Source organism: Homarus americanus, unplaced genomic scaffold, assembly GCF_018991925.1.
Source record: "Homarus americanus isolate GMGI-L3 unplaced genomic scaffold, GMGI_Hamer_2.0 scaffold11022, whole genome shotgun sequence".
Lineage (NCBI taxonomy): Eukaryota > Metazoa > Arthropoda > Malacostraca > Decapoda > Nephropidae > Homarus > Homarus americanus.
This window is the reverse complement of record NW_024737068.1, coordinates 6,871,645-6,884,626: the sequence shown is the minus strand read 5'-3', so window position 1 is coordinate 6,884,626 and position 12,982 is coordinate 6,871,645. Positions and strand designations below refer to the sequence as shown.

At 34.8% G+C, this 12,982-nt stretch overlaps 1 protein-coding gene across 1 annotated transcript; it reads right to left on the bottom strand.

Moving 5' to 3' along the window:
• Window positions 1-1,626: 1,626 nt before the first annotated feature.
• LOC121872928 (S-phase kinase-associated protein 1) lies at window positions 1,627-12,727 on the bottom strand. Its single transcript, XM_042376058.1, has 4 exons — window positions 12,610-12,727; window positions 5,683-5,785; window positions 3,386-3,561; window positions 1,627-2,845 (listed from the first exon to the last, which is right to left on the bottom strand). Exons 2-4 carry the CDS (start codon window positions 5,783-5,785, stop codon window positions 2,636-2,638), a joined length of 489 nt encoding a protein of 162 aa, XP_042231992.1. The 5' UTR covers window positions 12,610-12,727; the 3' UTR covers window positions 1,627-2,635.
• Window positions 12,728-12,982: the final 255 nt, after the last annotated feature.

The window sequence follows — 12,982 nt, the reverse complement described above, 5'->3', positions numbered from 1 at the left end:
TGAGTTGAGTCCATTATTTGAATGGACATTAACTTGGCGACTGTATTTCTCTATTTCTCTTAAGTATTAATTTTAGTGCATGTCATCATAAAATTAAGATGTTATTTTTTACTACAACATAGGTATGTGCCTTCAAAAGTGGAGTTTAGAATTCAACATTTCTGTTGTTCACTTGATTTCACTTAACACGAATATTCCTAACGAACGGTTTTACCTATAAAATTGAGATTGCTATGTAAACAAAAACTCCTACAACGAATATTATTTGAAGAAAAAAAAATTCTTTTTTTTTTTTTTTTTTTTATAATTTATTTATTTTTATTACAAGTTTAATGATTTTCTTTATTTCAGGGTTTAGATGCTTATTTATGCACTTTTTACAATTTTTACAATTTTTATATTATATTTTTCAGTATTTAAGTATGGTTGTGGAGCCTGAATAATTAATCTTGAACGAATGCTGTGAACAAGGTTCTAGAACCAATTAGATTAGATTTATAGCATACCCACTATATATATATATATATATATATATATATATAGTTCCAGTTACCGAGGTGAAATGGCAGAGGCTAGTGACGCTACTAGTGTTTACACCAGCGGGTAACATTTGATGACATTACTTGAGAAGTGAATTGTTTAAAAAATCAGATGGTTGGTAAAGGACTAACCGAAGTCAGTGGGTAAGAAGTGTCACATTTGGGGTACTGGTCTTATACAGCCAATAAAGCCACAAAAGCTACTTTTTAAATGGAAATTTGGGGGCCGCCTTTATGCACCTGGCGCCTTATAGGCGAGATATATGAGTCGACCGAGCAGATTTTTAATAAATTTTTTTCAGTAATGACACGATTTTCTATACGAAGCGTTTCCAGTTAATGTAGGTCTCCTTAACATAATTGATGTGATTCCTTCAGCTGACTACATTAAAGGTAAGTGCTCAGCCACCTGTATCCATTCCTTATTATTTATTTTTACTGTACTGTATCCATTCCTCATTACTTTTACTGTACAGTAATATGCACCGCTTAACGACAAAAATTGAAAGTAGCTTCCATTAGTGAACAACAGAACATGGGATTCAAGACTAAAATACAACTCCACTTTTGACGACCACTATATGTTGTAGTAAAAATATTATCTTAACTTTATGATGGTATGCGTACACACAATTAATAATTAAGAGAAATATCAATAATATTAGTTTTTTAACACTTGCATTAGTAGAAAAGATGGCTGGGCACAAGGGGATGGGGGGTTCCCCGAGGCAGAAGGCAGATTATTGCCCTCACCTATCACTTATCAATTGTATCACTATCCTACAGAGGCTTGCAGGGCCTCTTTTCAAACCCTCAAAATTATCTATCCTATATCACTATATCACTGACAGACATGGGTGGCGGGTGAAGTGTGTTTTGATGAAAGTTCGGTTCTTGCAGGCACAGCAGTATATAGAGAAATCGCGTAAGTGAAACGCTGCTAAGGGTGACTGTATTGCAGATTTTTAAAAAATTATCTGTCGGACTTACGACCTGGATTTGGGTCCCTAACCCCGTCGTAAGTCGGGGTCTATCTGTATATATATATAATAAAATTTCCATTTTCAATGTGAAAATAATACACCACTGAAAACTGAAGGTTTATTTGAAGTCCTTTAATAGAATTTTTTGCTGATCCTGTCTAATAAACAGAACTTAATAAAATGGGGTAAAAAATATAAAGATGAGAAGGAAAATTAGTTAAAATAAATATGACTGACAGCCATACCTTTCCATTTAGTAAAGGATAATGGTAAGTACTAAATATGATGTACATATTTAATAAACCATACACTCAGACATAGTTCATATAAATAACCCAGATGGAAAAGACTGAGAGTACATTACAAGAATAAACAGTTTGTCATAAGAAAAATGTCAAAATTATTTTTTCAGAAAAATTTCAAAATTATTTTTACAAACTGAATGAATAGATTCCAATACATTCTTCTGCTCGGTTTAAGTGTGGTCAAAACTAAGATGTTCCAAAAGCTATAGAACATTGAAATTCAGTCTTACCTTTTCATAAAAAGCCTCCTGACATGCACAGGCAAAAAAACTCGCTGAAGAATCACTTTACTTGCACAAACGTCTATACTGTACTGTACTGTGTTAAGGGGGTGACAAATGCATGTACAGCAGATCATGCATTTTTTTTTAAATTATTCCAGTTCCACTTAACCTCTGTACTGTATATATTATTCAAGCACTCAAAACTATTTGTTCAATTGCTTTATCCAATTTCAAGAAGCCTCAATTTAGTCCTTTCGAAACTGGACACTGACATACCTGAATGTCAGTCGTGGTGAAAGGTACCAGTAGTCATGTACATCTACTACAGTATAATGTACAGTAATTTATTCTACACGTCAAGTAACAACATTATGCAAGCATGAAATATTCTCATTACATATTGAAAGATAAGTACCTTACAATGATGTCTTCTAAATAACTTAGGTTGTCTTATGTAACTGATTTTCCATTATGTACTTCTTTCCATATAACGACTGACTCTACCATCCAATTGCTCTGCATCCTTCCACTAACACCGAGGATGAGATTATCCATGTGTCCAAGAACCTTTGTTTACAATAGTTTTACTTTTCCTCACACCATTCATTCTCCTTGCGGACTTGTTCTTCCTCGGAGGGTGTGAAGTCATTCTTGATATTGAAAGTCTTGCGTATTTCATCTGGGGTCTTGCCCTTGATCATGTTGGCAACGGTCTTACATGTGACATCCAGCAAGCCCTTAATGTCCAAGTAATTTGCTGCCAAGATGAGTTCAAACAGTGTGCCCTGATCAACCTACAAGACAAGAATGTATTAAAGAGACAAGAAGCCTGGAAAGGATGCGCAATATCTATTTCAGAGATGGAATGTTGTTATAAAATTAGAGAAATCATAAAAGAAAACATATTGAAAATAAATTAAGTGAATGGTTCTGTAGTTCTTTGAGATGTCCCACTTAAAAAAAGTCTAAGTAATTTAATTCAAGCTATGCAAATTTTACAAATTAAAGGTCTTCACCTCTGAAACATTTATGAAATTTGTTGGTGAGGTATTGAGAGGTCTAACTAATTTTTTTTCAGAATAACTCCCTTGTGTAAAACATTAAAAAAAGCCAATGACTGGTACCTTCATAAACAAACTATGGTTGCAAATGTAATTAAACACAGCATGACCTCAATGTAGTTGCACTATTCTTTAACTTGAATTTTGTTGACAATTTACATTCTCTGACTTTCATTTTATCTTCACTTGTAGATATGCCAAGTATCAATAAAAGAGCAATATAAAGATGTTGATCTAAACATCTTTGCAATAGGTAAAATTTTTTGTTCACACCTTCAAGAAGTCTGCATCCCAAGAGGAGATGTCATCAGTGCGCTTCTCTTTATTGTCGTCATCGTCTGGAAGAGGAGGGTCGTCTTTGTGGTAGGTGCACCACTGGATGACCTTCTTCAAAATGGCAGCATTTACATTTGGAAGGGGCACCACTTCTTCCTCATCTTCATCCATTCCTGAAGCAAAAGGCAGATCCATAGAGACAAATATGTACTATTATGAAGTCTGGGACACAACATTATTAACCATACAATAGAACCTGAAATTCCAATACCTGAAAACACCCACATTTAGTGTTGGTTACTAGTCACTTACTTGTCAATGCTTATTCCTAATAACTTTCTGAATATTCCAGTAATGATGGCTGACCTTTAGTTTTCTTCTACAACTGGTGTTATGGTTTTATGAGTATAGTACTAAATGAGACAATGGACTGAAATATTTCCTCTAATATTGCTTTAACTTCAGCTATCCTGGATGACCCAATCAGTCTACATAACATATTAGCGATACTGTATTCATTTTGAATATCGATAAACAAAGCAATACTGTATTCATTTTTAATATCGATAAACAAAGTATCTTAAATTAAGAACAAATGTTATTTTTCACTTTTCTTCCAACAATTACAAACAGTACCTAAAATAGTATCAATCATTTCTGATAAGAGATCTACTGTACCACCTTTTACTACAATGTCTGAGCCATATGAAAAATCAAAGATTTGGGATAGTATTTTAAGATAAAAGAGCATATGTAAATTACTTTGTAAGATTTGCAATTTGTTTATCACTGCAGGTGCAGATTTCACTTGTATTAATACTTGTATACTGTACTGTACAAACAAAGGACTGGGAGTGTGATGGCAAAGGAACCACAAGTAGATTTTTAGAAATTTTACTCTTGGCATGTGTTTCAACCATACAGTCTTCCTCAGGTCAAAACACGAAGACAAGAGTAAAATTCCCAAAGTTGACTTATACAGTAGTTTCCTTTGCTACCACGCTCCTATCTCTTCAAATGTGTCATGTACAAACAGGATCCATCAATATATTGCAAAATTCTAGCTCTTATTCTCTTTTGATGGCTTAAGTATGAATATTTCTGCCTACAATTTAAACAATATTATTCATTACCCTGCATTTCGAATACAATACAGTACTAAAAAACTACACATATTCAACATTAAGAGTACAGTAATCCCGTGTTTTTCGCGTTTTTTTTATCGTGGTTTTGACCATTCGCGATTTTTACTCAAAAATTTTATATACCTGTATATAAAATATCCTTTAAAACCAAAATTTAAATTTCGCGCCATTTTCAATATTCCCCTGTGCGATGCGGCAAACAGACGCCACCCTTTCCCGCCTCAGACACCTGCTGCTCCGAGAAGCCTCAGTCCACACCTGCCTACCATACTGCGAAAGCTACTGTGATTACCTCTTCTGTTTATCCTCCCACGTGCATTCCACATGGCTCCGGGACGTAAGCCAGCCTCATCAAAGGCAAATGTTACTAGCAAAGACTCTAAAGTGACCAAGAGATCAAGAATAGTGATGACCTTAACGGAAAAAAAAAGTTTTATTGGACAAACTCAGAGGTGGTATGAGCTATGGCTCGAGATGGTGAAGACTGACAATTCATTTGTGTCTTTTGTCAGAATACAAGTCTTCAAGTGGAGGAATGTGGGTGGAAGAGGACTGGCTGGCTGGCGTGAGGGTGGGCAGACGCCGGGACAGCAAGGAGAGGCTGGCAATGAGGGTGTTGCCGACCTCAGCGAAATATAAATGTTTTTATTTACTTGTAAATAATTTTTTTGTATATAACTGTATTTACGTTTTTCCATTATTATACTACAATATGATTAGTTTCAAATAATGATGTTAGTAAATGCCGGTACAGTGCATCAGTGTGACCACTGGGCAGTGAGTGGAGAGCATGGCGTGGTTAAGTGCATGACCTACCTGAGCTGTTTGGTGGCCACAGGAAGAGTGATTCCTAAGAGTATTTGCGGTTTTGGCTTTTCGCGGGGGTTTCAGGAATGTAATTCCCGTGAAAAAAATGGGATTACTGTACTGTTACAGGCAAAAAATATGGGTGAAAATGCACCAAACAAGACAAAACAATGTAAAGAATTTTGCTATTTTGATTTTTTTTTACTTGGTGTCAATAACCTCCAAGTTGATTTGTGTCCTTTGTTTATTATGTCAGTAATGTAATAGTTTCGAAGATAAAAACAAACAAAATCAGGAACCATTCACTTCCTTTCTTAAAATGAAAAAGGTAAACACACTTACCCAGGTCCTCCAACATAGTCTTTATGGTGACGCTCTGTTTAGCAATTTCCACGTCCACCTCAAAAGTGTCCCCATCGCTGCTCTGAAGTTTAATGCTAGGCATCTGGAGAGGGAAAATACTTTAGGACTGTGTTCAGGATGGAAAATTGTGATCATTATTATTAGTTGATGCTTGTATTCTCCTTGAGGGAGAGGTGTAGTGGCCAAGTTGATACAGTGCTGGCCTCCTGACGAGGTGCTGGGAAAATTAAGATTGAAAACCACTTATAAAGTAGCAATTTGATCACTAACATGGAATGATAACACAAATATCTGTACAATACACACTAAAAAAGTCTTTGTCATCACTGAATTGAACTTTAGCAGTACCCTGTACTGAGACACTGAACAACGACAACTTTGAGTACTTGTCACCAAGTGGTTTATTTCTGCTAAAGTCAGACACAGTTCTGTGATGGTTTCATTCAAGATGCTGAAGAGTGGAAGATAAACAGGCAATGGTATCATAGGCAGTGGCACAAGGGGAAGAAAACTTGCACAAATAAATGTACCATGGAAAAATAATGGAGAATTAAAAAAACTGATATACTGTAGCAGGTACTTTATGGCACATGCCTTAACCACCTAAATTTGACTACGTATCAGTAGTTTGTATATAAACAAATTTCTTTCTTACCCAAAGAAAAAATATAATGACAAGGAATTGCAATTTTTGCATGTGTATATTTCCACCACGATTTTGCTGCTTGATGAGATACCGAGAAACAAACGCTTACCAAACAACGAACATTTGTACTGATTGCTATGGTATATATGATCTGCTGTATACTGTACAAGATAAGCTGAACTAACCCAAACTTACCCAATGATGTAATCAATTTTATTTTAGTTAGATTGGTTCATCTTATGTCATAGTTATAAATCATACAGATATATTGTATAGTGTATCATTCACCAGAGGCTTCATGTTCATGCAATGGGTCACTGGAAGTGTTTAAGTAGACAATTAAAATGGCACTGGCAGGACATTGTTGGTAGATGTAAATTAGTATTGAGGATGAGAAGAGTGTAATACAGTAGCTATATAGCTACTGGAAGACAGCAGCACACATTAACGAGCAACCTGAGAAAAATATTTTTCTTACCCCATGAAAAGAACGAAAAGCTTCCTTGAAATTTTTATTAGTACAGTGGTCCCTCGATTAACAAACACAATTTTGGTTGCACAGAGTCATTCGTTAACTGAAAATTTCGTTAACTGAATCCACTATTTCAATGGGATATTGGGTAATTGGTTCCAACTCACAGAAAAATTACATACAAAGTACTATATACCGCTAATAGAATTAACAAAACATTAAATATAAACTAAATACAGTACTGTATACTGTATAATAATAAATAAAAAACAATAGAAAACTGCATTTTAACTTACTTTGAGGTGTGTATGTCGTATTCCCGGCAGCTTTGTTTACATATCAAACAGCTGACTGTAGAGGCAGTCGATGATGACATGCCATATTCTTTACAGAGTGCATTGGTTCTAATGCCTTCTTCAAGTTTCATAATAATTTATGCACTGTATATTATCAATATGCGAACTAAATTTCAGAATTACCAATAATTTTAATGTAAAAATGCAAAAATATTCAAGTGATCAACAAACTGGATGTTCACTCCCCTGTAAACAAAGTTAAACTGAGAACCGTTGGTGGGTGATTCGATCCGCTGTTGGCACACAAACTGTTACACCAATAATTTTAATATAAAAAATGCAAAAAAATTCAAGAGCACAACTTTTTTGATATTTACTCCACTGGAAACGAATGTAAACATAGAACCAATTACTGTATTGGTGGACTAGCCAATCAGCTGATGCGTGTTTCACGTAAGGCTTTCGTTAATCGAAGTTTTGTTCGTTAATGGAATTGAAAATCCTTATGGGAGCTAATTCGTTAACCGAAAATTTGTTAATTGGACCGTTTGTTAAGCAAGGGACCACTGTATGTTTATTTTTATATTTCCCATTCTGAAAACAATGCACAGTGTGCTATGATGCCAAAGCCATATGCTTAAATCCAGGAAATTTAATTTTAGCTACAGGACTGCTTAGTTATTTCATTTCATATGGAAATGATTTAACAATTACTGATACATTATGTGATTTAATGGAAAAACGAAAAAAACCTGGCTTGACAGTTAGTTATGTCAAATCATTTCACTCCCAATAAATCATGTAGCAGTATTTTCTGATTTGTTTTGGAGGTGTACCCGTGAATAAAAACTAAATGTCCCAGATGTAAACAGTAGATATGGCAATGAAGTGCTTGGGAGTATGTAGAATATTGTTGACAATGGATTTTTTTTAAATATTATAAAAAAAATAAAAATAAATAAAAATTCTCACAAGCTTTCTGGACTTTTCATGAGGCAAGAAAGCACTTCTACAGAGTAATTATCTCAATTTGCTGATTAATGTGCACTACTGTCTTCCAGTACAGGTTGTACCTCTCTAGTCCGGCAAACTGTGGTCCGAAAACTCCCGTGGTCCGGAACGATTTTAGTTTGTCCAATAGGTAGATAGGCAGTTTTTTTTTGTTTACTTATCTGAATTATTATTATTATTACAGGAGTATTAAATTTTTGCCCCTCAGGCCCCAATGTGGGTCAGTGACCTATGCCCGGGTGGGCTAATCCCCTTAAAAAAAAAAAAAAGCCGCGGGAAATTAAGGTTTGTTTACATCCGGCAGTTCGGCTGCTCTCTCTCTCTCTCTCTGCTTGTCTATACAGAGTACAACATTTAACCCTTCAATATATATGAGCAGTAAATAAGTGTTGCTTTCATATTCTTATGTAGAGTAATGACGATATATTTTCACATGTGCGCACTTACATACGAGCAGTCTCACTTTTTTTTTTACCATTAATGGTTAGCTACTTATATTGTTCCATTTATTAACATTAAATAACATTACAGGTACTTCAAGCAACCATATTCATTTTTTACATTAATTTTACTACAGCTAAACTCAGGGTCTTATTTTCTTCAGTTTTATATGTAGAACCAATCAGTCACTGGTTTCGTAAGCTTTAACATAAACAATGCCGGCAGCCGTCTCGTCTCCTCTAATATTCCACGTATTATTAATAAATTGTATTGTTAATTTTGCAAGCACGAAAATTAATTCAATAAAAACAAATTCAGAAACATTAATTAAAATATATATGAACAGTAAATAAGTGTTGCTTTAATATTCTTATGTAAAGTAATGATGATATGTTTTCACGTGTGCGCATGCGCACTTACATATGCGATCTCTCTTTTTCTTTACCATTATCGTTAGCTACTTCTATTGTTCCATTTATTAACATTAAATAACATTACTTATAACAACCATATTAATTTTACTACAGCTACAACCAAGGTCTTATTTTCTTCAGTTTTATATGTAGAACCAGTCAGTCACTGGTTTTGTAATCAACGAAAACAATGCTGTGTCATTTCCTCGTGTGTTTTAATATTCTACGTATTATTAATGAATTGTATTGCTCATTTTGCACACATAAACATTAATTCAATAAAAAAGACATTCAGTAATAAACAATAATGAATCTTTTGTACATAAGAGAAATGACGCTGTTTACACGATTATGCACGTCGTCTGCACGTTGGCGGGCCGTTCAAACCCGTCGAAATTCAAGTTTCCGCCGTCAAAATTTTTATTTATTTATTTTTTTGTGTGTTCCAATAAAATACGTTAAGAATTAAAAACTCGCGAAATTTGAGAAGCTACTATACGACATTTAACCCTTCAATATGTCTTCAGAGACCATGACGCAGAGAAAGTGATGCTAGTGCTTCCAGGCATAAGCACAAGTCACTATCTATCCAGGAAAAGGGTGAATTTCCATGGTCCGGCAATTTCCATGGTCCAGCACCGGTCAGGTCCCGAGGTTGCCGGACTAGAGAGGTACAACCTGTATTACCAGAAAAAATAGTAAACTAAAAATACGAAAACTGCAATTCCTCGTCAAATTTTTCATTTTCTCTTGGTAAAGAATAAGTTGTCTTCAATACAGTATCTTTCAGAAGTAGGTGCTTTGCATACACAAGCGTCATAAAGTGCTGCCAATTCTTTTTTTTTAACATGACATCCCTACATTTCACATAAAATAAATAAATATCAGTGGTAACATTCTGATATGTTCTTATTACTACCATGCTATGCTTACGATTCCAGATGATATTAAATGTTACATAATACTTCCTCGTGATAAATGTACAGTACAGTATATCTCAGGTGCCTACAAGAGAGTTCAGGCTCTCACTGGCTTAGCCATGTAAATATTATTTTTTTTTTCGACTCTGCACAGTATCTATGTTCTTCTGGCTAAATAAACTGTTTCAATATCATACATTGAGCCACATATACACAATTCCCAAAGCATGGTACAGTTGAGGAAATGTGTTCCCACGCCCCGTGGTAACCCGTGTCTCCAAACAGCCAACATATATGACCTATAGTAAACCTATCCACCATTCACGTCCATTGTTACATGACCAATACCCATTCATAAATAAAAAGAACTACAATTACTACGAAATTGCCAATTGGAGACAGGTTATCACAGGGGTGTAGGAACACATTTCCACAACTGTACATTTACTCACTTCCAGTCAGACACAAAAATTACATAAGCTACCTTATGTAATATTTTACAACTGCGTCCTGTTAGTAGGAGTACAGTAACTTTAGAAACAAATTCTATTGAAGAAGACTTCCTTTTTTACCTCTCGGATAATGTTTACGTAAAGCCGAAGTTTAATTTGGTTTCTTTTATGAAGGATAACTAATAAAATATAACTTATAAAATATAACAGTACATTATATATCTGGTAAATACTGTAAATGGTAATACACTACATGACAAGTGTGGTCCAGCCCTAGCACCATCTTAAAGAAATTTCTCCCTTTTTATGTCTGAAACTGGTGGAGGAAGGCAGCAGAGGTTGTCAGGTATGGTACAGTATATAAGTTAGTGTTCTTCATTTCATGAATATTAAATCATAGATAGTAGCTATGTTTAAAAAAAAAAATCTATGATATGAAATAATCCTTGACCTCAAAAAGTAAACATGGTATACTGTACTGAGGCAGCTCCTCCACATTGAAAAACATTAAAAACCATAAAACTGACAGAAATGCAGGTGGAATGCTGTTCATTTTGTGTAATTTCAGTTTCTCAAGGTACGAAAGCTTTAATCTTCAATGGAGAAAACTCCTGAAGTTGGCGCTAAGGCTGGACCACTCTTGCCAAGTACAGTATTGCCATAAACTACTATATTACCACAGATAGACAATTTAAGTATAACTGAAGACATGTCATTAAAACCTGATTAATATTATGGTACTAAAATTTCCATTGTATCTCGCTGTTTGTTTATATAAATCATCAGTGTACACGATAAATCAATGTTAATTTTTAAGGTACAGTAATGTATGAGAACACCGCTACCACCAGAAAAGTTTATGGATTTTTTTCTCCATTTTTTCACAATATGTTCTTATCATAATAGTTAGTATTTTAAAAGAGGCAACATTTACTCCAAATGAGGGGGGCAGACTGACCTAACTCAAAATATAATAAAAGTGACCTTAATATTGAGATTTATATAATGTTGTCACAGCTTCTAGAAACTGATGGAATCTGTTTCCTTCTTGGATGAAGCACTTTTTGAAGAGGGATTCAACTAAGTAACCCACAGTGAAGTTTGCAAGGGAAGATGAAAGACACAGTGTGCGAAAACCGAACCACTGTAATGTCGGACAGCCATTAGGCCTGTGGCTCCATATTTGCCGGTGAAAAATTTATTTCTTAGTACAGAAGTCGTAGAAGCTTAAAAATAATGCCACCGTATCAGTCTTTCACGTGTTTTAAGTAATTTCCATCTTCTTTCAAGCCCTACCCACTAACTAGTGGTTTATGATCGCAGATATAGGAAAACGAAAAAATAAAAACATACAAAACGTGAAAATGTCGCTCCTTCTAAACTACTTACTGTACAATCACCAAAGTACCAAGTATGTAAAAAACAAGGCTGTGGATAATTTGCCGTGACTGGCTAAGTTCCTACTAACGCTATCTTACCGTAAGTGTGCTCTGATTGGCTAACCATCCATTACCGGCGAACGTGAGAACTATATTTGATCGTGACTGGCGGCATTTGGCATTTATTTAGCCGTGAGTCGATCGTTGTGTAGCTGTAAACATACCTAACCATATTTCTGTTGTGCATGGAAACTTATTATAAAAGAACCTGACCTAACCAACCAAAGAAACCTACTTAACTTCCTAGCTGGGGGGCAGTCTACAATAATATTAAACATAAAGTACTTAGCCAATCAGAGTGCATTCACGGTATAATAGCGTAGGTAGGAATTTAGTCAGTCATGGCAAAATATCCACTATGAAAAAACAAAGGAAACCCATACCCCACACATTTTCTGGTGGTTATAAGTTTCCTCATAAAATAAAATTGTAAAGAAGAGTTTACTGAATATAAATATATTTAGCTTTCAAATTATGCTGTTCATTTCCTGAATCACTTACATATTTACTAACAATGTGTGCAGGTACCATGATTCACTTGGCTGGCTTACATCTACCTTGCACAGTGTTTAAGTACAACACCAATGTAATACTGTTAACAAGGAAATAATATCACAGGGCAACACTCCCAAATACCAAAAGAATTAAAAATAGCCCATGCATTATCTCCAGCAACACCTCTGACCTTGCCCCGTTCGTATCATGCATTTATTGTTTCCCCCAGATATACTAAACAAACTTATGCAGCCTCTGGGTTTGGCATGATTGTTACACCACACATGGGACATATTTGGGGTTATTTTGATGTTTAATTACCTTGAGAAGTGACGTATAGCCTCACTACCTACTCCAGACGTCTACTGGTCGACTGCCATCTAGCGGTGGCAAAATATTCAATGTTAGAAGAGTACCACGTCCCAGACCGCTAAACCTTTTTTCTCCTAGAACTACACAAACTGATCAAAACTGCTTTAGGATTGCTTTATTATGATATTTTAAATTATTTTAATTTAATAATATGTTAAATACTTCAAACAGAAAGGAATAACAAATGGTTTATGTTTATATTTGTGAAAGTATTTTAACATTAAGATTTTTTGACAGGATCACCAGCTTAAAATGTTATAATTCATAATTTTGCCTATAGATATTTCTACTAATGAGTGTAATAATATTATGCATTACTTTT